General features: G+C 42.4%; 1 protein-coding gene across 1 annotated transcript; it reads right to left on the minus strand.

Annotated features, from left to right (window-relative positions):
• Positions 1-2,810: 2,810 nt before the first annotated feature.
• RAB23 (RAB23, member RAS oncogene family) lies at positions 2,811-27,104 on the minus strand. The gene is made up of 7 exons (XM_074348980.1): positions 26,872-27,104; positions 21,684-21,903; positions 20,255-20,340; positions 8,789-8,945; positions 7,292-7,374; positions 6,366-6,458; positions 2,811-4,904 (listed from the first exon to the last, which is right to left on the minus strand). Exons 2-7 carry the CDS (start codon positions 21,836-21,838, stop codon positions 4,765-4,767), a joined length of 714 nt encoding a protein of 237 aa, XP_074205081.1. The 5' UTR covers positions 21,839-21,903; positions 26,872-27,104; the 3' UTR covers positions 2,811-4,764.
• Between the last annotated feature and the right edge of the window lie 665 nt (positions 27,105-27,769).

Raw genomic sequence — 27,769 nt, forward strand, 5'->3', positions numbered from 1 at the left:
GCTTTTCAGCACTGAGCATTTTTTCCTAATATTAGGTTTAAAACACCTTAATTTAGATTGCACTTTGTTCTCTAACAAGGTTGCCAGTGTACTGACTGTTCTTTTATCTGTGACAAATGAAGCAACCAGAACACTTTCATTTGTTCAAAGAAACTAGTGCTGTTGATACACAAAAACTTCCAACTTCCCCAAACACTGCTTCAAAATGAACACATCAAATTCAGTTTTCATTAAAAGGGAGATATTCTTTCGCAGTTTTTTTCTTCTTTTCAGTAAAGGTAGATTTAGAGACGCATACGGCGCAGAGCGTGGTCTCTTGCAGAAGGCACTTTCACACTGGTTTTCACACGGTGGTTTTATGCGTTTATGTCTCTCTTCATAAAAGGCAGTTACAGTCTGAGGACAGTCACAGTTTTCATCGCCAGCCCGAGGCAGCCTCACCTGAGTCTTTGCATGTCACGGGAACAGTCACTGTCACTCATACTGACTTGTCAGACTAGTCTGCTCCCATCAGGGTCACTGTTACAGGTTTTCCTTTGGTGCCATCTTTTTCTTTATAAGCTTTCTGAAAATTCAGCAGGCAATCCAGTGTTCCTCAAGTTCTCAAAGGCTGTCGGCATCCTTTACTTGCCCCCTCCCCTTCCTGGTCCTTCCTCTCTGGGGAGCACCCCCTTCCCGCTCACCCACGTCAGCCCAGGCCTTTCTCTGCCTCCTCTGTACTCACCCCGCTTTGCAGACCCAAGAGCTGCCCCAGGCCCTGGTCTGCAGGGCCCCACCGCCAGCTCAGGGGGCCTCACTGTGTCCCTTCATTATTTATTTACAAGAATGGAAATGTAATTTAATTTCAGGGGATGAAACTCCCTAGAGTCACACAAATCTTCATTTCACCTCACCCCACGGAGCATGGGACAGACCGGCTCGCCCCGCACGGGAGCAGGAGGGCGTCAGGCACACTGGGTGGACGAGGGTCCGGTCCGGCTTAGCGTGCCTTGTCCCGGGGTGAGCAGAACTGGGTACGTGGGGCACAGTTTGCGCAGGCACTGGACAGAGGGTGTCAGAAAAGACTGAACTGGAAACTGTCCTGGCGCTTGGATCCAGGGCGCACCATGAGCACATCTCCAAATGCAGTCCAGACCTCAGGTCTGAAGAGGACACCGGCCACGGCGGGGGGTGGGGGGACAACACGCAGGCAGGGGGTGAGCCAGGGACTGACGAGCGTTGTGCCCGTGGCCGACACAGAAAGCCCCTGTGCAGTCAGTCTGAGCTGTGGCTACTCTGTGCCACAGCACAAAGTAAATGCATTTATTATGGGGGGCGGGGGTTGGGAAACAAAGCCTCAAAACAAGACAAAACAACTCTTCTTTAAAACAATGATACTGATAATCAGAAGAGAAACAATTTCCAAAGCAAAATGATCTAAATCACAGTGCTACTAAGTTGCATTAAGTATCAATAAAATAAATAGGCTAAATATTGGCAGAGTACCTGAAAGATGACATATTTATAAAGAAGTCACTTACTGTCTGGTCCCACACTGGTGATACAGATCACAAAATTCTCGTGTTGAGACGCATTCACTTGTTGCTTACCCGCATTCGTCTTTCATGACATTTTTGAGGCGTATGTGTTAAACTAAGCTTGAGGGCACACGTGCAACCAACAGCCACACACACAGTGGCTTCCCACTCAGATGTACACAAGCAGTATTGAGTAGTAATGAAAATACAGACGGGGGTTCAGTTTTCCTTTAAACCCAAAGTTTCTGTTTTTAGGAGACCGTTTACCAACATCCTACAGATCTTCCGAGAGAGAAGAAAGGGAAACACTACCTGACTAAGGTTCTTACAGCCAGCCACCCAGGGGCCTGGGCCCTTCAGGCCCCACTGCGGCTTCAGGTTCTTCCTGTCAGCAAGTAGACTCACTTGTGTGACAGGCTCCCACGTTGGGGTGAGAACCTAAGCAAGCGCTCGTGTGGTTCATGACTGATACTAAGACTGAGTACGTCTGCCTGACCGCGGTGCGGGACAAAGTTTCAGTTCATTTTGTTTTCAGAGAAGCAGACACCCTAATGATGTGGTGATGGGGACACTTCAGCAAGTTACCAGTAGCTACTTCAAAGGTTTTAAAAAGGATGCTGACAGTTAACGACTTCTGACGTTGAAGCAGTTCACCTGAAGCTGCGAGTCAGGTCCTGAGGGCCAATGCCCGACTCCACGGTCTTCAGAGAAGGCCCAGCCCCCGGGAGCCGGGACACAGGGGCCCAGGCTCCTGCGACAACCGGACAAGCACGGGACTCAGTCCCTGGTGAGGGGACGGCGCCTCCTTCGGGCTGTCAGTTTTACTTTATTTTGAAGAAGTACAAGCGCGCCAGCAACTTGGGGCAGGTAAGAAGGGAACCGTTCAGCCAGGTTTTATTTAGTTATGTCGCCTGTCTCACATGCTATCACCTCGGTGGGCGCACGGAGCGGAGGAGGGACCCGAGGGAGACACGGCCACCGCTCCCCGCCCTCCGTCTGTGAGCTGGAGATGAGCCCGGCCCACTGGTGCACAGCGTGCTGGGTTCTCGGACAAGCTTCCTCTTGCGTCTGTGGTTCAGTAGGGACTGACAGTTACAACTTAACGTCAGTTTTGAAGGTTTTAGAAGGAATTAAATGGAGAAGGTATTTGACAGGTCACTTGTGATTGATTTTCAGGCCTACTTAATTATTTAAAATGACTATGGTTGAGTTTAAAATAGAGAAGTGCAAATAAAAAATTCAAATGTGGAACAAAGATCTCTCTTCAGTTGTTTAAAAAAAAAAGGACAAAACTAAGCACATAAAATTATATTATGAGTATCGGGGGAACTGCAACCATCATCAGAGATTACATTTTTTATATAGAAAAATAACGAGCTTCTATCTACACACGTTGAATTAACGTGGAACAGAATTACAACCTGCTACATAACGGGATTTTCCTGCTACTAAAGACCACCTATCTGCTGCAAAATGTATTCTGTGCAAAAATTAAAGACACTGTATTTCCAGAGAGCAGGAAAGGGAAGACGGCCACAGCGGCCCCACCATGAGGAGCCGAGGTTCTCCCCACACCCAGCCCACTGCCAGCGACGGGGGTGGTAACCACTGAGGACAGAAAAACAGACCTTTTCACCACTCTGAAATAGATGGCGCCAGCACGTCACTGTTAAGAGGAGCACACATCTCACTCGTGACCCCTCAACGACACGCCCCAGAAAATCCTATTCTGTTCTCAACATGAACTTGGGCAGGGATGAGGGCGGTGTGGACGGAAGACTTAACAAAACAGAAACATACAAAAGGAATATATAAAACATGCATTCAGCCCAAATGAGGAGTGACTTCACGATACATTTTCTAAGAGAAGTTATTTTTACATATTTTAAAATCCTGTAAAAACCAGGTATATTGCAAGGGTTTAAAAACAAAGTCAGTGATGAATGACGGTTAATTTTAACAGAGTTCATGCAGTTATCTTAGTGGGAAAGCCACTGTCCCAAGTCACAAAATTTATGCCCCGTCACATGATTACATATTAAAACCATTTCTTAAAAGAAGTTACTTTGCACTTGGTGCTGACAGAGCTCTTGAGAAAGTGCTGTACAAATGGAAGGCTATAGAAATTTTTAAGTGATAATTTAAAAATACCGTACAAAAAACGTGTAAACAATAAGATGCTTTAGTGTTGCAGGGCGTTATAAAATCCATCATATGGATTAAGACAACAGATCATTTCTTGTGCATTTTATAAAATTGTTAGCATAATCCTGTAAGTTCAAAATTGCATTGTCAGCAGCAAAAGGTGCTGGGGGCGTGGCCGAACGCACAGGATGGGGAGTCCCCGCGGCTGCCGCGTCTCTCCTGAAGGACCCGCCAGGCGTGCGGAAGGCCAGTCCCACCTGGGAGCTGCTCCAGCACTAAGACATTTATCCTCCTGTCACCCACCCTGGCAGAGTGGAAAACTGCTCTTAAAAGACTTTATAAACAGTACAAATTCAGGTAAAGCACTGAAAGTTAGGTATGATATTTTTTGGCACAAAGCACTTTTAAAATCTGAGCTCACTTTGCAAAATATATGTCTGGAATTTCTTATTAAAAATAAAAACTTAGAATGGTCAATGGTTCTATGAATGAATGAATGAATGAATGAGAGTCTACGTGTCCTTACACACCACACTCCCCTCCGGCTCACTTCAGTACCAGGCATTGGCGTGCGCACCCCACATTCTAGCGTCTACAGATATTGCACAAGGGACATCGCCAAAGTACACACGGACGCACTCTGGCAAGATCAGAGGGTTACCTTTCGGTAGTATTTTCTGTAAGTGTTCAGATCCAATACCATTTCCCGAAAAGCGAGATGACCAATCTCAGAGAAAGAAGGCTCGCTGTCTTTCCTTGGCCCATAATATTAAAATCTGTACCAATATACTTAGGCATTTCCTTTATGTTTTCCAGCATGTAAAATTCAGCAAAACCTGTTTCTGCTATTTCTTATAGCATTCCTTCAAAAACAGGAGAAGCTTCGTCTAATGTAAAACAATTAAAATGAGTCCACAGGGCAGAAAGTTTTCCCCCAAATATCTTGTTCCATCCTGAAAAGCACTGCGGGACAGGTAAGCCCGTCAGCTCCCAGAGAACCACTGGGTGCAAAGTCTGCTGAGAAATCGTGTCACATGCCACGACAGCCGGGTGTCCATCTTGCCGCACAATGTAATTCAATCCTCTTTCTCCTTAAGATGTTTTAGGGTATGCTACAGCTGCTAAAAGGATTTCTGTTTTTCTTGGTCCTCTGTTTGTTGGGTCTAAGATTGATGACATCTCCACCATTAAGGGTGCTTGAATTCTGACCCAAGTGACTTCCACCAGATGCGCTAAAGACACCTGCGTAAATGGAGGGAAACACAGAGATCGACACTGATCCACCTCAGGGTACCTACTGCGCCCTGTGCGCCCAGCTTCTTAGTAACTCAGCAGTATTTGCAAGCATTCACACTTTAAGCTTTTGTTTTCATTTCACTTATTCTTAATGGCCAGCACGCGTGGTTCGGAGTTCGCAGGGCACAGAAGGCGTCACAGTGAAGTCTCCCTGCCAGCCCACCACTGCCCCGCCGCTGTGTCAGTGCTCCTATGCATCCTCTCAAGAGAGCTGGCGCATCTGAGGGCAGACGTGCTAATGTATTCTCTCTTCCTCCCTTTGCTACCCAACCAGGGACATACTCCACGTGCTGTTCTGCAACTGTTCACTAACAACCTATTTTTGAAATTTGGATCTGAAAATATGATCATTTTAGTAACTTCACTTATTTAACTCCACATCATATAACTTCAAGGACCTGGCAATGCCCTGTAGTGAGGTCTGTTTTAGAGAAGTGAAGGCCGTGGCTTCAGCTGACAGACAGCTGAGAGCCTTCTGGAGAGTCCTCGAGGAACGCACAGTTCTCTGACAGATGGGAAGGGAGCTCACTGTTGATGGAAGAGCCACGGAAGCAAAGTGAGGAAGGTGATCCTGAAGGGCCCAGGAGACGCGGGCCTACTGGGGGGACAGTGGGGCCTGAGGCCGCACAGCGAGGTGGACCAAACTGTTTTTACAAGCTGGGAGGAGAGACCCGCATGTGACGGGTTCCCCAGTGAGAATCTACCGCAGGGAGGGCCTTGCTCAGCGCCCTGGAAGGAGATGGGTGGGCCCAGGAGCCCAGATCAGAGAGCAGCTGGTCACGACGGCCTGTCGTTTCTCAGGGCGCTTGAGAACCATGTCTGCCAGGAGGAGCACATGCATTAAGGGGAGAGTAAAGAAAAGGTAAAATAGGTCCAGAAAATGCTGTGTGTGTAGTGAGGGGTGGGTTGCAGACGGGGGTTCTCAGGAGACCACGCACAGGACCCTCAGGGCAGAGAGCAGGTGCGCACCTCCCCGGGAGCCGCGGCCACAGTGAGAGGCGGAGAGCTGACTGATCCCCAGGGAAAGCGGAACTCCACCCACACTGGTTAAACACCAGGGGTGCGTGATCAGCAAGGCGGCAGGAGAGGGGAAAGGTGTGGAAATGGTGCAAGTTGCAACCAGAGAAACAAGGGTTCAGAAGGACAGGCCTCTACAGAAAGTCCTCCCTGCTGTCAATGTATCGGATGGGCTTCGAAAATTCATCAAGTATCTTTTAACTCAATATACCTTTTAATAAGAGACTTGATACTCCTAAGTTCAATAATCACTGTTCTAACACTTTCCAGTCACATTTCATAAAGAAACGAGCACACTGCACTAAAAACAAAAAACGGCAAGCATGACACTAACGAACAGAAAGGAAGTCTCCCAGGCAGACGTGGGGCTAAGACTCCCCAGGTACTTACCAATCTTGTTCCTACTTGAATGCACCGACTCTGGACCCTCAGCTATCTGCTGTTTAAGTTTTTGAAGGTATTTTTCTGCCAAATATTTAAAAACTAGAATGAAAGCAAAAACAAAAACCTTACCAAGTCAGTAGAATTTATGCACGTAAAATCTGTTATTTCACATCATTTACTACAATATTTATACTTACTAAACAAATTTAAAATTAAATTACAAGTATATAATCTAGCTGAAAAACTTCAACTTCTGAAACTTATCTGAGTGACACTGAAGTACAGTGATGGTACCAGTAAGTGCCCAGAGGCACTTCATCAGCAAAGAAAGAAAATGCTACTCATAGTCACAGGCTCTTTAGTTCTCAGAACCTGAAAAGTGATTAGTATTCAGCAAAACTAAATGACTCAGTCTTAAAAAGACGTCACTTTCTCTAGGTGAAAAGTACTACTCAGAGGGCATGGGAGCAACAGTCGGGCTGCAGCCTAATAAAATGAGCAGCAATCCTGGAATGAGAAAACGAGCCATCTTCCCCTAACCTCAGTCTTAAACTAGGAAGTGTTACTAACAAGTTAAGGTCACTGGAACTGCCTAGCAGGGCGCCCACTACTGTGAGTCCCAGGACAACGCAGCGATCTTAGGAGGCACGCATCAGGCACACGCACGCACGAACACTCACATATGTCCAGCTGTAATTTTAAAGACAAAAAACAAAACGAGTCTGCCAGGGTTTTGCTGCAGAGTAACAACTATTCAAAGACATTAGTGCATAATTAAGGACTAACCCAAAGTAGCATCAAGCCTTTAAATTTTACTTAATGATCCATGACAAGAAAATTCTATTCTCGTTACCAGTATGATTTCTAAATTAAAAAAAGGCACGAGAAGAGCAGAGCGACTTCCTGTGTCAGGGCTTAAGCAGGTGCTTTACCCTCGCTCACGTGCAGGTCCTCCTTCACCGACGTCCTGTAGAACCTCAGCTTCAGCTTCTTCGCCAGGGCCTCAGCCTCCTCACTGCACAGCAATTTTAAAAATGCATATAAAGCTACTTGTATTAATAAAATACATTTATTTTAAAAAGTCACTTTTATTACATCTGCTGAATACAGCTTGGGGCGGGGGTCAGACCTGCCAGACCAGTCAAAAGCTACGTTCTTGGGGCTTGAACGGGATTTCCGGTTTTCACTACTCTGGGGGACAAACACCAGCCACCACACTGTAACTGTAAAGACACTTTTCTATACACTCACTAAACTCCAGCCTTAAAACGGTTAAGTATCATTTTTCTTTATTTAATACTTTAATTTTCTCTCTTCTGCTTTTAGAAACACTTGAATTTAACCCTACTCTGGAAGTCTTACTGCATTTACTTACTTTACTCTTACTGGCTGTGAAACTACTTTGTTGCTGAAGTCAGTACACTGGTGTGTCTACAAGCGTGGACTCCTAATTTTAGTTTCATTGTGACTCCTGCTTCCCTGAAATGGTCCCCCAAATCCTACCACCACCCCCCCCAGCCACCCTGGAACCACGCTGGTCTGTGTGATGAGCACACTCAGAAGTGGTGGGTGTGACTTCTGAGACTCCATCGTAAGAGACAGAGTGGTTTCTGCCTTGGCCTTGGCCGTGGCCTCTCCTGGATCGCATGCTGTGATGGGGAGGCCCGCGAGGCTGGGAGCTGAGGCCTCCTGCCCACCGCCACGTGAGGGAGCCCTCCCCGCACGGACCCTCCAGCCCCAGCAATGTTTTGACAGCAACCTCGGGAAAAACTCAACCAGAACCATCAGCCAAGCCCTCCCCAATTCCTGACCCACAAAAACTGGGAAATAATAAATGTGCTATTTTAACCCACTAGGTTTTGGGCTAATTTGTTATGCAGCAACAGATGGCTAATACAAGAACATGTTAAAAAAAATAAAGTAAAAACCAAGCCAAGATCTTCAAAGCCAGCAACATATTAATAATGCAATAAGCAAATACTTATAGACAGAAATTATCTGGACGCTAAACTCTGCTCACAAATTTGAGCATAATTGTTCTGAACATACAAAACAATATGAATCCAAGCTGCTTACCAGTTTAAACTCATCAACATACTTATCCTAGATATCAGAAGATCTAAGGACGTTTTTCTTAACATTCACCCTGTCTAGATTTGACCTCATGTGAAGAGCTGATTTGTGCTGCAGGGACCTAAGGCTGGAATTCTCACAGGGCCTTCAAAATGATTCCTTTAATTCTCCTTACTTATGGTTCAGTGTGAACTTTTTTTTAATCCAAATCAATCACAGAGACTAGCTCACAGAACTTTTAAGTATAAGGCAGTCTTTTCAGAAACGTTCCTAAATTTTGTTAAGTCTATGCAAAAATTAAAGCAGGTTTTAACTATGCAGAACTACCACTGCCCCCTCAAGAGCAGACCCCTTACTTCTTTATACAAGAGTCATCCAGGAGGTCAATCTTGTTTTGCACAAGGACGGTTGGGATGTCTCCAACTTCAGCCACCACTTTCTCTCTCCAGCTGGAGATTGCTTCGAAAGATTCCCTGTCTGTGGTGGAAAAGACAAGCACGCAAGCCTGGGCTCCTGTAAGGTTACAAAATAGAAACGTTACTTATGTTAACAAGACAGTCCTCCGTAGGGTGAGGGTAACTTTTACGTATTCAAAACAATCTTTATGTAAATAAATATTGAACTTATCTTTGTAGCCCTGCTTATTTTTTAACATATAAACTCCATTTTCTAATTCAAAGAACCAATTTTTACCAAGAACAGTGACTCTTAAATTTGCACAAGCGTCAGAGCTATACTGATTCTTTGTGGAACCACAAAATGCTGATGTTTCATGACATTACAAGGGCCAGAGAGAAGAGAAAGTAGGCATGAATGACCGGCTGCTACCCGCTTCTTCCTGGTAACAACTGTCTTTGCTTTTTTTTTTTTTTTTTTTGGTGGGGGGAGGTAATTAGGTTTATTTATTTATTCTTGGAGGAGGTACTGGGGATTGAACCCAGGACCTCATGCATGCCAAGCATGCATTCTACCACTTGAGCTATACCCTCCCCATTGTCATTTGCTTCTTAATTCCTTCTAACACTGATTTAAGAAAAATCTATGAGAAAAAAATAATTTTCTCATTCTATTTACTTTTAAAAAAAATCTATATTATTTTATTCTCGTAGAGTACCAGTGATGCTAAGGAATGTACTTTCAGAACCAGTGCCAGGGGCAGGATATAGCCAGGTGGCAGAGGTGTGCTTGGCATGCATGAAGTCCTGGGTTCAATCCCCAGTACCTCCTCTAAAAATAATGATAATAATTAAATAAATAAACATAATTACCACGCCCCACCCCACTCCCTGAAAAAGAACTAGTGCCAACTTGTAGACACAGTGAATAATCTTATAGTTACCTGGGGGAAGAGATAAATTTGGCAGTTTGATGTGCAAATGATAACCACTACATATAAAAAGATAAAAAACAAATTTCTTCTGTACAGCACAGGGAACTACATTCAATATCTTGTAAAAGCTTTAATGAAAAAGAATATGAAAATGAAACTATGTATGGATATGCATGACTGGGACATGCTGCTGTATGCCAGAAATTGACACACTGAAACTGACTCTACTTCAGTTAAATAAAAAAGCACCAGTGACAAGAGAAAAATATTTACATTTAATCAAGAGAAAAGAAGTTCAGGTTTTCACCCTGTTCAACTGCACAATACCCATACTACACTGACTGACGATATTTTAACTATCAACTATCACATTAAGTTGATAATATCTAAGATTAAAAATAAGCAGCAACCTTCTGGGAGAGGGTTTCATAAATGATCAGCAGTTGATCAGGCAGCGTGGAGACAGAAGCAGGTGACAAGAGAAACCCGTCCTAGAGTCAAGAGGATTTCTCACTGTTACTCCTGACTTCCAGACCCCTCAGGTCCAAGAGTTTCCTACTAAGACTCAAGACACACACACCAGGGCCACCTAAGACACTCCAGGGCCAGGAAAGCTTTGTTCACCACCTGAGGGAATAGGGAAGAAAGCCAAAGAACAACTAATGAAAGAGAAGACCAGCAGTTCCCTATTACTGTAAAAGCAGAGGATTCTGGAAAAATCCTTCCTGCTTTAGAATAGGATTTAAACCAACACAATAAATTAATTACGCATAGCTCAGGGGTGGGGCACAGGCAGATTAAGAGACACACCCTGAGACTTCCTCAGAATTTAAGGAGAAATAAAACTGGAGCCATCACACTACAATACTGAAAAGTAAATTCATATTTACTTGAACTCTAATATTGCTTAACCTATAAATAAAACATTATTTAATCATGCTTTAAGAAACTCTTCTTTACTATAAAACTCTGTCAGCCTCAAACCTAGAATTTTATATCCAGTCAACTGCCATTTATGTTTGAGGGTCTAATAGGGTATTTCTAGGTACACAAGGTCTCAGACACAAACCAAAAAACTCTTAAGAGAAGCACATTAAAACAACAACAAAAACAAAGCAAGTGGTACCAGAGATACACGTACCAAGAATGATTAACTAAAAAAGCACACTGCTGTTTAAAAAATCAAGACAGAAAGGATAAAAGAAAAAGTATGTTCATAAAACCCAAAATCATTTAGTGGGGTACTTAGTGGAGAGAGACCAAAGGAACGGGGAAGTGCCCAGGGAAGAGGAGGACTGACCAGGGTCCAGTTAAGTCCTCAAAGGAGGGGAACAAGGTGCCCTCGGCCCGCACAGTCCCAGCAGCCCTGAAGGACAGGCCTGTTTCCAGGACCCCACCCTCCGGCACCTGCTGCAGGGGGGTCTGCTTTCCTGCCTGGGCTTCTTCTGATGCTTCAGAAGGGCCCTGATTTAGTGCATCCCTAAGGAGATGCGATGCCTGGTTGGGAGGGGGATAAAAACCTCGGCCTCACTGCGGTCACCGGGAGGCGGTCTCTGGGCTTCCTCACGGAGATGGACCCCAACTGCCCATATTAATAACTGGCTCATGAACACAGCCTATGGGTCCTAGTCTGGGATCACCTCCCAAATAAACCCCGCCCCCGACCAGCTGTTGGGGGGAGGGGACACCCAGACAGTGTGTTACATCAAAGGCAATCACTCAAAGAACAAAAAGAATGCGTGACTATTAAACCGCTGGAGAAAAGGAGATTTATAAAACCTGCCCTAAAATGACAGAAGAAAGTCATACAAGAGAATCAGTGGTACACGCATCTCTGAGGAGGGGCGGTTCACCTGCTGCTCAGTCTTCACGCTGCATACTGCAACCACCTCATCTTACCGAACCCAAATATACTGCCAAAATGAAAAACAAGAAACAAAGCAAACAACTTGGATTACTTTTACAGTCACGGTAATTCTGACAAACGCTGGACAACTACTTGTTTTAAATTCCTCTAACTGAATGCTATCCATCCATCCAGATTAAAATGTGATGCATTATAGTTCTTTTATGTTTAGGAAAACCCTAAAAATAAAAACCCCAATGCTTCTCTATTATATTCTAAAACAAGTTAGAAAAAAGACCCTTTTAACAAAACTTTGACTGAGGTATCAATAAAACAGACGACAAATACCAGATTCCAAAATGTGTGCGAATTAAATTTGCAGAATTTATAAAGAAAATGCCTAGAAACCCATTACACAACTCTGAAACTCCCTTGAGCTTTTCAAGAATTTTTTCTAAGAACTGAGAAAAAGGAGTAGGACCACGAGCTTGCCTCCCCTCGCTACAGCAAAACCACAACTGACTGCTAGACAAGCATTTGGAAAAAAGACTGGAGCCTAACAAAAAAGACCTTCAACTGGACACATAAAGAGGGAACCACAGCAGGACAGTAGGAGGGGCGTGCTCTCTATGTAATCGGGCCTCATACCCCCAGGGTGGATGACCTACAAGCTGAAGAATAAAGTGTAAAGCAGAGGCTCTCCACAGGAGTGAGAGTTCTGAGCCCCACGTCAGGCTCCCCAGCCTGGGGTTCAGGCATTGGGGGAAGGAGACCTCAGGACATCTGGTTTCGAAGGCCAGCGGGACTTAACTCCAGGAGCCCCAAGGGACTGGGGAAACAAAGACACTTGTTCAAGTTAGGAAGAGCACAGAATCACGTGTGCTGGGTTCAAGGGCAGAGGCAGTGATTTCATAGAACCTGGGCCAGACCTGCCTGCTGATTTTGGAAGGTATTCTGGGGACATAGCGGGTGGCTGCGGCTCACCCAGGGGACATAAAAGCTGGTGGTGGACATTCCAAGAGTGTTCATCTACAAGAGCTTTCCTGGAGGCTGACATCTTACTTGGGTCCTTAGCACCAAGACCCGGCCGCAACCAACAGCCTGTAGGGAAGCCTCAGGCCAAACAGCACACTGGGTGAGAACACAGCCCTACCCACCACTGGTCCAGGACCAAGCTCCACCCAGCAGTGGGCAGGCACCACTCCTCCAGCCAGGAAATCTGCATAAGCCTCCAGTTCAGCCTCACCCATCAGGGGGCAGATACCAGCGGTAAGGAAACAACAATCCCATAGCCTATGGAAGGAATCCACAAACACAGGCCAGACTCTACCAGGGACCAGCTGCACCCTGGCCCTTGGGTGACAAGAGAGGAGTGTACTTCTTGGACACATAGGACATCACTCACAGAGGGCCACCTCTCCAGGGTCAAGAAACATAACTGACCTACCTAAAAATACAAATAGAAAGATCAACAATATAAAGCATCAGAGGAGTATCTCCCAGGCCAAGGCACAAGATAAAATCCCAGAAAAAATAAGTGATGAGGAGACAGGCAATCTATCTGAGAAAGAGTTTAAAGTTATGATGGTGAATCACGATGTTCAGAGAACAGGGGAGGAGTATAGTTGCACATATAGAGGGTGAGGTTTTTAGCAAAGAGTTAGAAAATATAAAGAACACCCAAACAGCATTGAAGAATACAATCACTGAAATGAAAAATACACTAGAAGGAACCAAAAATAGAATAAATGAGGCAGAAGAACAGATCAGTGAGCTAGAAGCCAGATTAATGGAAATCAGTACCACAGAAGAGAAAAAAGAAGAAATGAGGATAGTTTAAGAGAACTCTGGGACAACATGAAGTGCACTAGGAAATTAAAGAGGACTTAAAAGAAATGGAAAGATCCCATGCTCTTGGATTGGAAGAATCAGTATCGTTAAGATGGCCATACTGCCCAAGGCACTCTACAGATTTAATGCAATCCTTATCAAATTACCCAGGACATTTTTCACAGAACTAGAACAAACAATCCTAAAACTTACATAGAATCACAAAAGACCCAAAACTGCCAAAGCAATATTGAAGAAAAAAAGAGCGAAGCTGGAGGAATAACCCTCCCAGACTTCAGAAGATACTCCAGAGCTACAATAATCAAAACAGCATGGTACTGGCATAAAAACAGACATGGATCAATGGAACAGAACAGAGAGCCCAGAAATAAACCCATAGACCTATGGTCAATTAACCTTCGACAAAGGGGGCAAGAATATACAATGGAGAAAAGACAGTCTCTTCAACAAGTGGTGTTGGGAAAATGGAATAACAGCATGTAAATCAATGAAGTTGGAACACTCCCTCACTCCATACACAAAAATAAACTCAAAATGGCTTAAAGACTTAAATATAAGACAAGATATGATGAATCTTAGGAAAAAAACATAGGCAAAACATTCTCCGACATAAATCTTAGCAATGTTCTCCTTGAGCAGTCTACCGAAAAAAATAAACAAATGGGACCTAATTAAACTTATAAGCTTTTGCACAGCAAAGGAAACTATAAGCAAAACAAAAAGACAACCTACAGAATGGGAGAAAATATTTGCAAATGATGCAACTGACAAAGGCCTAATTTCCAGAATATACAAACAGCTCATATAATTTAATAACAAAAAACCCCAAACAACCCAATCGAAAAATGGGCAGAAGACCTAAACAAGCAATTCTCCAATGAAGACATACTAATGGCCAATAGGCACATGAAAAAAATTGGCCAATGTCACTAATTATCAGAGAAATGCAAATCAAAAAAACTACAATGAGGTATCACCTCACACCAGTCAGAATGGTCATCATTTAAAAGTCCATGAACAATAAATGCTGGAAAGGGTGTGTAGAAAAGGGAACCCTCCTACACTGTTGGTGGGAACATAGTTTGGTGCAGCCATTATAGAAAACAGTATGGAGATTCCTCAAAAAACTAAAAACAGACCTACCATATGATCCGGCAATCTCACTTCTGGGTAGATATCTGAAGGGAACTCTAATTTGAAAAGATACATGCACCCCAATGTTCACAGCAGCACTATTTCCAATAGCCAAGACATGGAAACAACCTAAATGTCCATCGACAGATGACTGGATAAAGAAGCTTTGGTATATTTATACAATGGAATACTACTCAGCCACAAAAAAGAATAATATAATGCCACTGGCAGCAACATGGCTGGATCTAAAGATCATCATTCTAAGTGAAGTCAGCCAGAAAGAGAAAGAAAAATACCATTATGATATCACTTATATGTGGAATCTAAAAGACAAATGAACTTATTTACAAAACAGAAACAGTCTCACAGACATAGAAAATGGACTTATGGTTACCAGAGGGGGAAGGAGGTGGAAAGGGATAAATTGGGAGTTTGAGATTTGCAGATAATAACTACCATATATAAAATAGATGAACACAAATTATACTGTATAGCACAGGGAACTATATTCAATATCTTATAGTAACCTATGATGAAAAATATGAAAACAAAAATAAATAAATAAACCTAATTACCCCCTCCAAAAGAAAACTGCAAACACATGAAGGCTAAACAATATGCCACTAAACCACCAATGGATCACTGAAGATATCAAAGACGAAATAAAAAGATACTTTGAGACAAATGAAAACATAAACACAATGATCCAAAATCTCTGGGACGCAGCCAAAGCTAAGAGGGAAGTTTATAGCAATACAAGTTTACCTCAGGAAACAAGAAAAATCTCAAACAACTTAACCTTACACCTAAAGCAACTAGAGAAAGAAGAACAAACAAAACCCAAAGTTAGCAGAAGGAAAGAAATCATAAAGATTAGAGCAGAAATAAAAGAAATAGAGACTAAAACAATAGAAAAAAAATCAATGAAACTGAAAGCTGGTTCTCTGAAAAGAGAAACAAAATTGATAAACCTTTAGTCAGATTCATCAAGAAAAAAAGGGAGAGACCCCAAATTAATAAGATCAGAAGTGAAAAAGGAGAAGTCACAACATCCAACACCACAGAAATACAAGGGATCATAAGAGGCTACTATGAGCAACTATATGCCAACAAAAAGAACAACACAGAAGAAACAGACAGTTTCTTAGAAGAGTACAATTTGCCAAGACTGAATCAGGAAGAAACAGAAAATACGAAGAGACCAATTACCAGTACTGAAATTGAATCAGTAATTTAAAAACTCCCAAAAAACCAAAGCCCAGGACCAGATGGTCTCACAGGTGAATTCTACCAAACACATTTAAAGAAGAGTTAACACCTATCCTTATCAAACTATTCAAAAAGTTGCAGAGGAAGGAACACTTATGAACTCATTATATGAGGCCACCATCACCCTGATACCAAAACCAGGCAAAGATATCACAAAAAAAGAAAATTACAGGCCAATATCACTTATGAATACAGATGCAAAAATCCCCAAAATCCTAGCAAATTGACTCCAACAATACATTAAATGGATCATACACCACGATCAAGTGGGATTTATCCCAGTGATGCAAGGGTTTTTCAAGATCCTCAAATTAATCAATGTGATACACCACATTAACAAATTGAAGAATAAAAACCATATGATCATCTGAATAGATGCAGAAAAAGCTTTTGATAAAATTCAACATCCATTTATGATAAAAACTCTCCAGAAGGTGGGCACAGAGGGAACATATCTCAACATAATAAAGGCCATATATGACAAACCCACAGCTAACATCATAGTTGATGGTGAAAAGCTGAAAGCATTTCCTCTAAAATCAGGAACAAGACAAGGATACCCACTCTCACCACTTTTATTCAACAGTTTTGGAAGTCCTAGCCACAGCAATCAGAGAACAAAAACAAACAATGGGAATCCACTCCCCTCACAGACCACAACGACTGACCTGCACAAACCCCGGACAGGAGAGATTTAATGCTAAATTACATTTGGAGTGTTGACTGCTGCCCCAGGACTGGCTGTTCAAATGCCAAACTGAGATTATGTTCATGACTAGAAATCACTGAGCTGGTTGAGAAAAATTGCTTAAGAGTGACCAGAACAGACGGGAGCTGAAGGTACCATCAAAAAAGGACCTCCCCTCCTTCTATTGCCTAGTAAAATATAAAGGGATGGGGAGACCCACACACAAAAGCTGCACTTTGGGACCTTCATGAGCTGTGCCTGTTCGACGCACCAACCAACTCTTCATTCGACACGGGCCCTACACTGCTCCCAGTCGCTTCGTCCCTGGACCTCCAGCTCTGCGTCGGTACCAGCCATCTTCAGGAGAGTTAATGCTTTCATTTCTCTGCTGTTGATACTCTGCTGACATTCAAAGGCAGTTGTGTTTTCTGTTCATATAATTCACAAAGACCTTTATTTTCCTACTGTTCTATCTTCTTTCAGTGCTACCTACCCTGAGAATCGCACCACGGAAAGTTCCCCATCATCGCAGACAGCGGTACGCCACCCACAAATGGGTCCCTGCTAATAGTTAACAGACTCCACTTACCCACACGTCAGAAACACAGAGACCTGAATAAATTTGTTTTCAGCGATAGGATCACCAACAGCAAGTATTTATTCCCAATTAATAAGATCATTCCCAAAAGGTGACTATATTTTAATGCAATTCAGAAACTACCCACCACAACACATAAGGTGCAGAGGGTGACAGTCCTCCGATCACTGGAACAGCTTACAAGAGTCTGATCTCTAGGCTGGTTCTGAGAACCAGCAGCACCCAGGTCACCCGGGAGGTCAGAGAAATGCAGAATCTCAGAGCCATGCACAGATCTACTAAATTAAGTCTGCATTTTTAACAAGCTCCCAGGGGCTTTAATGTGCACATTAAAGTTTAAGAAACACTGCTCTGGAGAATACCAGCAAAGGCCAATCAGAAACGCAAGGCTTTAAAAATACTATTGTAGATATTACTGTGGATTTAAATGCTATCCCTTTCCCTTTTGACACTCTATATAATCTAAAGCACACAAATTATTCAATGAACCAATCTATCCCAGATTCCAAGCTCAGATAATTTCAAAACAAACCTGAGACATGCATAGTCTAATTCGGTTGTTCCCTAATTCTTGCATTTTATAATTATAATTTTTATTGAAATATAGATATAATTATAATTTATAAATAGCTTATTTTCCAGAGCTATTTTATTTCTAAAAATTTTGTTTTGTGAAAGTTATTTTGTTAAAAAAAGTTTTCTTCTGCTTATGTGCATAATCTAAAATAATAGGTCTCAAGGCTATAAACTCACTTCCATATACCACTAGTCAGAAGCATTTTTTTCCCACATAACCAAGTCACAGTAAAAAAAAAAAAAACTATAATAAAAGTCCATTTTATGTTGTATATAACTTTCTGTATGGTTTCTACTGCCTAGGGTGGGCTTTCTTAAGAGTTTAAGAGTCATCTGGGATCCGAAAGGCCTCCTAATATGATCTGTGCTCTGTTCTATTCTATTTACAAGGACGTCACCTTTCAACATGTCTCACTATACAATTAAGCCAGCACTCTAAGAATACAATGATATCTTTAAGCAACGGTCTTAATATAATAGGTCTTTTAAATGAGCTATAATAATTTTTATAATTTTTATGCATCTTGAATAATACATATCTAGGACATAAATCAGTATGTCATAATTTTATAAGAGACACACTAAATCCTTATCTTAATTCATTCTTCCCACCCTTATCTTTTCCTCCTAGCCTTTATTTACATTTAACTACATCATCATCTGATCTGTATCTGCAGATATTACCTGGTTGTCTAGCTGCCATCCAGTTCTCCCCTCTCCCTGAGAACACCTCTCCCCCATTGTACCCTATGGTTTAGGCCAATAACCCTACCCTCCGCTCGGGGGAGGCCCCGGTGCACCAAGCCAATTAGGGTAATCACACTCCTCTAACTACTTACTGTAATCTGGTCAAGGGTGGTCTAATCAGATAAAAGCTCAGGACTTTAGATCCACCTTTGTGGGAAGTAACTCTGTGTCCCCAAGGAAGTGAACAAAGCACATGGCTTCCACTGTTGGTGGTGGCAATCTTGCAACCAAGAGGAAGATCAGCAGGAGGAAGAACCCCACGTGGGGAGGATGGCAAGCCCAGAGGATCAGGGAGGTTACAGTCAGAACAAACCGCGCCTGAAAGCCACTCTGCTCGCACTAGCAAGTCAACAGTGAGTCAGTTTGAAACTGCTTTTCTGCTGTCAGCAACCAAGAGCATCAAGATAGAACCCAAAGGAAAGCACAGAAGCGTGTTCAATGTGCTGCTTCTCAATTCACGTAACATCACACCGTCTGTCCCCTAATTGGTAAGCGAGGGAGAAGAGCTGGCACCTAAGACTCGTCTCAGCACCCCATTCTCTGTGCCCCTTTGACATAGCTGGCTAAAAAGGTTACATTTTAAGAAAAGCTTTTAACAGATCTATTTATACATTTACGATTGTTTTGAGTCAGAACATTAAGTACAGGAGCATCAAAGCTCTTTAAAGTCTTTTAGTCCAAACGAAACAAAGTGGAAAGAAATTTAAACATCACCCACAGCAAATTAAGACGTAAATACTAATAATTATGGGCTCTCTTTTTACTTTCTGGCAAAATAAACATATGAAAGAGAAACAGTATGATCTGTGCATGCCTAACAAGTCAAACAAGAAGTATGCAACTGACTGGATGAGCCAAGTTAAAAAAAATTAAAAGATAGTAATGTTGAACAGTCTTATGGCAAAGATTGGAGAAAGCACTCATACCTCAACTACAGCGGAAAATAAAATATTTTTAGCTACCTGGTCTTCTTTAAATTAGGGACCCAAATAATTTACTGAATTGTACAGTTCTCATGCTTTCTCCATTTTATTTATATTCAAATCAAATCATTTTTCACATTGGACCAGTTTTTTTTCTTTAAGTCAAACTTTATTTTGATTTGCCTTTTTTTAAGTCAAATTTTATTTTGAGATAACTGTAGACTCAGTTTTGCCTTTTTAAGTTACAGACACAGAAAAACTTAAAAATAACCATATTAGTTGAAAAGGAATACTGCCGTATCAAATTGTTAAAAGCTTAAAAAGAAATAAGCCAACTCACTTTTTTCCTCCCCCACACAACCCCCATATATTTCATGCTGCGAATTTAGAGACAAAGCGAGGTATATAAAAAGAGGAATTTCACCCCAGTTTAGGGTCTCCAGTCCTATCATCGTGGTCTTCCCGCTTCTCTCAACTCCCAGAGCCCTGAAAAGGCTTGGTCCCGGCACTTGAACTTGACATAGCCAAATGCTACCCTGTCTGCAGGGGCTTCACTTCTCCTTATGTTAGTTTCCGCTCACTTCCCCGGAGTCCGAGAAGGCACTCCCCTGGGTCTGCCGTACTAGGTCCGGGAGGGCCCGCGTGAGTCCCCTGATGCTAACACAGACAAACGGGCTACAGTACAAAGTATACATTTACTACTCGGCAAGATCTTTAGAAGAATAATGGCCTGGGGGCTCTAAAAAATGGTTTGGAATTAAACATTCTTTAAGGGCAACCCTTGTGCAGAAGCCAAAAAAGCAAAGGTCTTTGTTCAGCCAAAAGAACATGTTGGAACAGATTACAAATGCCCACGATACCTCGGTAGTAGGCCTTTGTTATGGCATCAAATTCCTCCTGACCCGCCGTATCCCACAGCATCAGCCTGATGTCTTCATCGTTAACTCTGAAACGAGATGAATTAACTTCACGTGCCAAGAAACGGTCTTTATTTGTCAAATCTTGAGGCATTAAAACTACATTGTTGGTTCCACCCTGAAAAAAATCTGAGTGCTTTTCAACGCTGATACCTTGATCGACAGTGAGAGTTACGGGTGAGACACTCCCTAAAGCTATAGTTTTACACGATTGGGATTTTCCTGCCGTGTTTTTTCCTTCCATAGCCACAGACCGTGGTGGCTGAGACCAGGATCCCAGGGCTCCACACCTGCGGATTCAACCAACGGCAGACAGAGAATATTTGGGGAAAAAAAATTCTAGAAGTTTCCAAAAAGCAAAACTTGAATTTGCCCCATGACTATTCACATAGTATGTATGTATGTATGTATGCATGTATGTATAAAACTGAATTGCTTTGTTGTACACCTGAAACTAACATTGTAAACTGACTACACTTCAATAAAAAATAAGAATTTTTTTAAAATGGGGAAATCACGAACAATTAGGGTCAACTGTATTAATTTGGTTCAGATAACAAGTAAAAAAAAATAAACATCATCATGACCTAAAATGAATCCTCTTAAAATATCTAAGAAAGGAAACAATAAAAAAATTTTTTAAAAAGAGAGTAATAAAATACAGATTAGAAATTCAACAATCTTGAAAGCAATGAACGCATCTTTGATGCTAATGTCTGGGATAGTTATGTCAGATTTATTTAATGTTACTCATTTCTCTGTAATATATTTTAGTTTGCCTCCTACAATTTAAAATATCCTTAGAAGTTCTCAGGACAAACGACAAAAAGTATTACTTTGTTGTGTTTTAGAATTCAATTGATTTCCTTTTCATAGGAGTACATAATCCTCTCAGATCTGTTTTCTCTTATTTCTTTAAAGTAAAAACAAATTATTAATTCTCTAACTTCTATATAGTCTTGCCCGGTTTTAAAAGAGAAGAGACATTCTAAACAAATAGATCCCATAATATAAGAGATGAAAACTATTCTGAGGTAGGTAACTTTCCTTCCAAATAAAATAGTGGACAGAAATCACAGTAGAATCAAGCATCAGTCTGTGTTTAAGAAGCGCCCAAGGTGCCACCAATAAATATAAAACAGATGTAAGACAGAAAAAGAGAGAAGGGGGAGAGGAGTAGGAAAAAAAGAAGAAAAGATGAGAGAGGAAGGGAAGAGATGGGGGAGGAGGGAGGAAGAAGGGTGAAGGCACACAAAGGGATGTGAAAACTACTGCCGCTGGATAATCAGGTGCCATGATACATTATTCTGATGACACTCTTGGTCACCGCTCACAAATCAAAACTGAGAGGATAAAATGGCCAAGTACATACTGGATTTGTCGCTCCAAAAAATCAACTCCAATGGTTTTCTTGTAGTCTTTTGTAAAAATGCCTTTGCAATACCGCTGAATCATACTTGATTTTCCAACCGCTCCATTCCCTACGACCACCACCTTGATGGCCACTTCCATATCTTCCTCCAACATGTTTGGAATGGAAAAGGTTTCTGTACCAACTTTAATTCCAGGTGATCAGATCTTCTCTCTTAAATCTGTGGTTTAAAATGAAATGATTTTTTCATGACATAAAAATTATTAAAAAATCAAATAAGCTATGATTGTTTTATCAAGAAGTAATTATATTGCATTGCAAGAATTTATTTCCATGAGGGAGACCCATTCCTCACCCTGTTCAGATAATGTAAAGTCTTTGGAAAGAGGGACAATAAGACAATTTACTTTTGAATCCTTATCAACAGCATAGTGAACCGAGATTACATAGTTCTACCTTTCACAGAGACTACGGGCATCAGAGTCAAGGCCTGATTTAAAGCTGTCATTTACTAGTTCTGTGCTCTTTGTGAAGTTACTGCTTAACCTTTAAGCTTCAGTCTCCTGAGAATGCTTACCTCAAAGGACTGCTGATCAATGACACAGATAAAGCACTTAGCACAGTGAAAGTGAACAAACAAAAAATGGCAGTTTTATATACCATGATAAATCCTCCACAGGCAGTTACCACCAAAACGGCAGCAAACACAAAATCTAAGGAAAGGGCTTTTCATCCTCACAGGTAGTAATTAACACCCCTAGAAGAGCAGCCTCAAGAAGGGTTGTGTGTAATACCACACAACCACGTGGCACCGCTGGGCTCTTGGTTACAGTGCCTTAGTGTCGGGCTGCAAAGAGTCCTCTACAACCTTATCCCGCCCACTTTTTCTTCAGTTTCAGACTAGTTATAGTTGCTCATAGAATGAAAGTAATAGAATGTGTACTGTTTGCATCTTAGACTGAAAAGAACAGAAAGCCAATTTCTTCATACTTCTTAAAATTACTAGTTAAGCTCCTGCCTACTTAGCTATTATATTCCAACAACCATAACTGAAAATCCATTTATACAACCACTACACAAAACATGCTGAAATGTGAAGAATGTTCCTTTCTTTGTCCCTAATGGAGTCTTAGTAATTGTCCCTAGTGCTTCACAAACTTGCACGATTATAAGAATCACCTAGGAGCACTTGTTAAAGAATAGTTTCTAGGTCTCCACTTCAGAAAGAATTAAATGATTACACAGAGAGACACTCAAAAATACTACAATAAAACAAAATGAAATTCTAAAAACAAAATTAAACTATCAGAATCTAATCAATGTTTATAGAACTGTCCACACAACAGAAGATACTTCAAACACCCACTGAACATATACCAAGACAGAACACTTATGCCATTAAAGAAACCTCAAAAAACTTAAAATAATGGGGCCACCATGAAATCAAACTAGAAATCAGTAACAGAAAGATAACAGGAAAATCTCCAAACATTTGGAAATTAAACACACAGAAGTCTCATCAACCCATGGGCCAAAGAAGAAGCTCAAGAGAAATTTTTAAAATAATTGAATTGAATGAAAATAAAAATACAATATGTCAAAATGTGTGGGACACAGCTAATGTACAGCTGAGAGGGAAAATTTACACACTAATTGCTTACCTTAGAACAGAAGAAAAGTCTCAGATCAATAATCTAAGCTCCCACCTCAAGAAGCTAGAAAAATAAGAGCAAAGGAAACCCAAAGCAAGCAAAAGAATGGAAATAATAAAAAAGCAGAAATCAATGAGACTGATACAACAGTTTAAAAAAATTGAATTCATAATATAAAAACTCAAAAGGAAACCTACAGGCTCAGGTAATTTCACTGGAGAATTCTACGAAACTTTTCAAGAATGATACACAATCTCTCCCAGAATATAGAAGAGGAAACATTCCTTAACTTTGGAAAACCAGCGTTATCTTGATACAGGCACCATACAAAGACAGTACAGAAAAGAAAACCAGACAACATCTCCTCAGGAACACAGATGCAAAAATCCTCAACAAGATACTAGTAAACTGAATCCAGCAATACATAAAAAAATCACATTGCCATATCAACTGATGCAGAGGGACTATTTAACACAATTCAACATCCATTTGTGAGAAAAATTCTCAGCAAACTAGAGACAAAAGAAGGTTTTTTCAACCTGATAAGGGGCATCTATTAAAAAAAAAACAACCTACAGCTAATATCACACTTTTGCTTTTTACCGCTTAGATTGAGAACAAGGTAGGATGTCCACTCTCACTACTCCTATGTATCATACGCTAAGTCCTAGGCAGACAACAGGCAACAAAAATACATAAAATACTTACAAATTAGGGAAAAGACTGTATTCACAGATGACATGACTGTGTAGAAAACTCCAAGGAGTCAAACAATCCTGTGACTAAAAAGTGAATTTAGCAAGGACACAGGATACAAGAACAACACAGAACACTCCACTGTATTTCTAATATGCCAATAATGTACAATTTGAAACAAAAAAAAACTTTAAATGACAATTATAATAACAGTTGCAAAAAAAAGATACTTTCTTGGTATAAATCTAACACAACATGTATAGGATCTGTATGCTGAAAACTACAAAACACTAATGAAACAAAGACCGAAATAAATGGAAAGATTCATCATGCGCATAGATTGGAAGATTCAGTAAGGTAAAAACAGCAATTATCCTCAAATTGATGTATGGTTTAACAGAACTTCAAAGTACCAGCAGGACATTTTGCAGTTAGAGACAACCCGTTTCTAAACTTTATATGGAAAGGCAAAAGAACTAGCACAGCTAAAACAATTTTGAAAAAGAATAAAATTGGAGGAAATCAAACTACCCAATTCTAAGACACTATAAAGTTACATTCATCAAGAATGTGTGATACTGGCATAGAGAAAGATACATAAATCAATGGAACAGAACACAGGGCCTGAAAATAGACCCACACAAATAAAGCCAATTGATTTTTGACAAAGGTGCAGAAACTATTAAATGGAGAAAAGACAAGTTTTGTTTGGTGATAGAATAACTGGACATTCATATGCAAAAAAATTATCTTTCACTTAAACCTCACACCTTGTACAAATAACTCAAAATGGATCATGGATCTAAATGTAAAACTATTATTTTTTGAAGATGAAAATCTTCTTAACATGGGATTTGGCAAAGTTCTTAGACATGATCCCAAAATATGTACACACGAAAAAATGGATAAATTACATTTCATCAAAATTAAAAACATTTGCTTTGTGAAAGACAGTTAAAACAATGAACAGCTATAGACTGCAAGAAAAATATTTGCAAGACATGTCGAACAAATAACTTGTATTGAGAACACACACAGAATCCTCAAAACTCAACATAAGAAAGCAAACAATCTAACTTAAAAAATAGGCAAAACTCTTGGCCAGATAACCCACCCAAGATTATACATACTAAGTAAGCAGATGAAAAGATATTCAACATCTTCAGCCATTAGTTAAAGACACATTCAGACTGTGAGACATCACTACATGCCTATTAGAACAGCTAAATTTAAAAACAGGACAATACCAAGTGCTAGAGAGAAGGTGGAGCAACCGGAACTCTGACGTTGCTAGTGAGAATGAAAAATGATACAGCCACTCTGGAAATCAGTGTGACGATTTCTTATAACGTTAAAGGTACTTTATATGACCCTATAATCCTACTCTAATCAACACCCTAGAGAAAGGAAAACTTTTGTTGACACAAAAAAACCTGTATACGAAATGCTCACAGCAGCTATAGTCATAATCACCAAAAGCTGGAAACAATCCCAATGTCCTTCAGTGTGTGGATGTGTAAACAAACTGTGGCATATCCACCCAACGGACTACTACTCAGCATTAAAAAAGAATAAACTGTTGATCCAACAACTGGGAGGAATCTCAAAGGCATTATACTGATTGAAAGAACGTTACATGTTGTTATGATCCCATTTGTATGACCTTCTGGAAAAGATCAGTAATTTCCAGCGGTAAGGGGAAGGATATAAAAGCACAGAACAAGTTTTTTGGAGATAGAACGGTTCTATATTCTGATTGTTATGGTGGTTACATGAATCTAAAATTCACTGAACTGCACACCACCTAACAAGTCAATTCTACCATATAATGTTAAAAATAAACTTTAGAGAAAAAATAAATGCAATCAGATTTTAACACAGGCAGCCTGACTCCTGTGATTAACAGCCACGACTCGAGACCTAAAGAACTATACCAAAACAATTTAGTTCTTAGAAAATAAGCATAATTCCGAAGTCAACCATTTAAAACCCTGACACTAATACATAAGCGCTCTTTTCCCCGAATTTTAATTTTAAAAGATTTTGCCAACCAACAGCAGTCCAATAACTTAGAAAACGATGAGCTAACTCCCCTATCAAAAGGGTGGTTTTTTCATCACAGACTGTACTTCAATGCAGGTGTGGCGATATTTATGAAAATACTGAAAAACTTCTTAGGTTCAATGAAGTTATCTAGAAGAAGTCAGGCATTCTAGAAAACCTACAGAAGCAAACAGCCCTTTTCAGGCTCTACTGCCACTCGACGAGACCGTGAGAGTGAAGTTACTGCTCTCAGGTTCCAGTGCCTGGGAGCTGCCGGTGGCTCCGGGATCCCGGAGTAAAGTGATGCTGCGGCCGCCGGTGTCAAGGAGACCGCGCACTCAGGCTCATTCATATTCCGGCAGAATCCGAGCAAAACTCCGGGAAGGGTGGGGCCGCGGGCGGGGAGGGGGCCCACGGCCGAGGAGGGGTCGGGGAGCCGGGGTGGAGCTTGGGCCCTTTCCCCGCCAACCCTAACCCGGCACCTAACTCCCGGTCCCCGCCGCCCCGCGCTCCTTCCCGCCCAGAGCCCACGCCCCGGGAGCCGGGGGCCGGGGGAGGGGAGGGGGCGCCGGGCAGGCTGCCGCCCGCCGCCCACCGCCCGCCGCCGGAACCCGGCCCCGCGCTGGAGGCGGGCGCGCGGCAGCCGGGCCGGGGGATGGGAGCCCGGCCTGGTGGCCCCCGCTGAGCCCTGCCTAGCCGCCGGGCGGGCGCCTCCCGGGCCGCGGGGACCGGCGGGCCCGCCCCCGGGGCCAGGGCGCCGAGTGCGGCCGGCCGCCCCGCTGCGAGCCGCTACTCACCGGCCCCGCCGCCCGGCGCGACGGCTCCCCGGCGGGGCCTCCGACCGCCTCGCGCCCTCTTTTCTCGCTCTTTTCCGAACGACTCGGATTTTTTTCACCAACTTTGCCGGCAGCCAGGGGTCAGGACGAGCGGCTCGGCAGCAGCCCCGCCGGGGAGGGTCGGGCGCGGGAGACTCGACTCCCCTCAGCGGCAGCCGCGCCGCGCTCGGAGCATGCGCCGGGCTTGCTGTGCGCACGCGCCGCGCCGACCGGCCCCGCGCCGACCGGCCCCGCCCCGCCCGCTCTCGGGCGGAGCGGGCGGGGGGCGCGCCGCGTTCCTGGTGGGGCACCTGGGGACCCCTGGGGCGACCGGAGCCGGCGGGAGAGGACGTGATCGGAGAAGGTCTGCTAAGTTTCGTCTGCACGGTGATCAGACTTCCAGATGCTTGGAGGACGTGCCGGCCTTGGGCGCACACCTAATGTTCCTGACCGCAGGACATCCGAGTGGCGGAGTGAGCAAAACTGTGGAGCAAAGTCGAAAACGCCCTCAGTCCGCACCCGGGGGCTGGACAAAGCGGATGTCTGGGATGGTTAATAATTCAGAGAACCAAACCGAAAACGAAAAGCTCCCAAACTTTGCTGCAGTTGTTTTAATTTTTAAAAAAGAATAGAAGGGTGGGGGTGGAGAGAAAAATACCAAGTGTTGGGAGGATGTGGAGTAACTGAATTCTCCTCTCCTGCTGCAGGAATGAAATCTGCAGCAACTCCTTTAAAAAGCTATTTGGCACTGTATTAAAGAGGCATACCGTATGATCCAGCAGCTCCACATCTTCGTGTACAGCCCAGAGAAATGCGTTACTAGAATATTCACAGCTGCATTTGTTTTAATAACCCCAAAGACCACCAACAATAGAATAAA

This window comes from Camelus bactrianus, chromosome 20, assembly GCF_048773025.1.
Source record: "Camelus bactrianus isolate YW-2024 breed Bactrian camel chromosome 20, ASM4877302v1, whole genome shotgun sequence".
Classification (NCBI taxonomy): Eukaryota; Metazoa; Chordata; class Mammalia; order Artiodactyla; family Camelidae; genus Camelus; species Camelus bactrianus.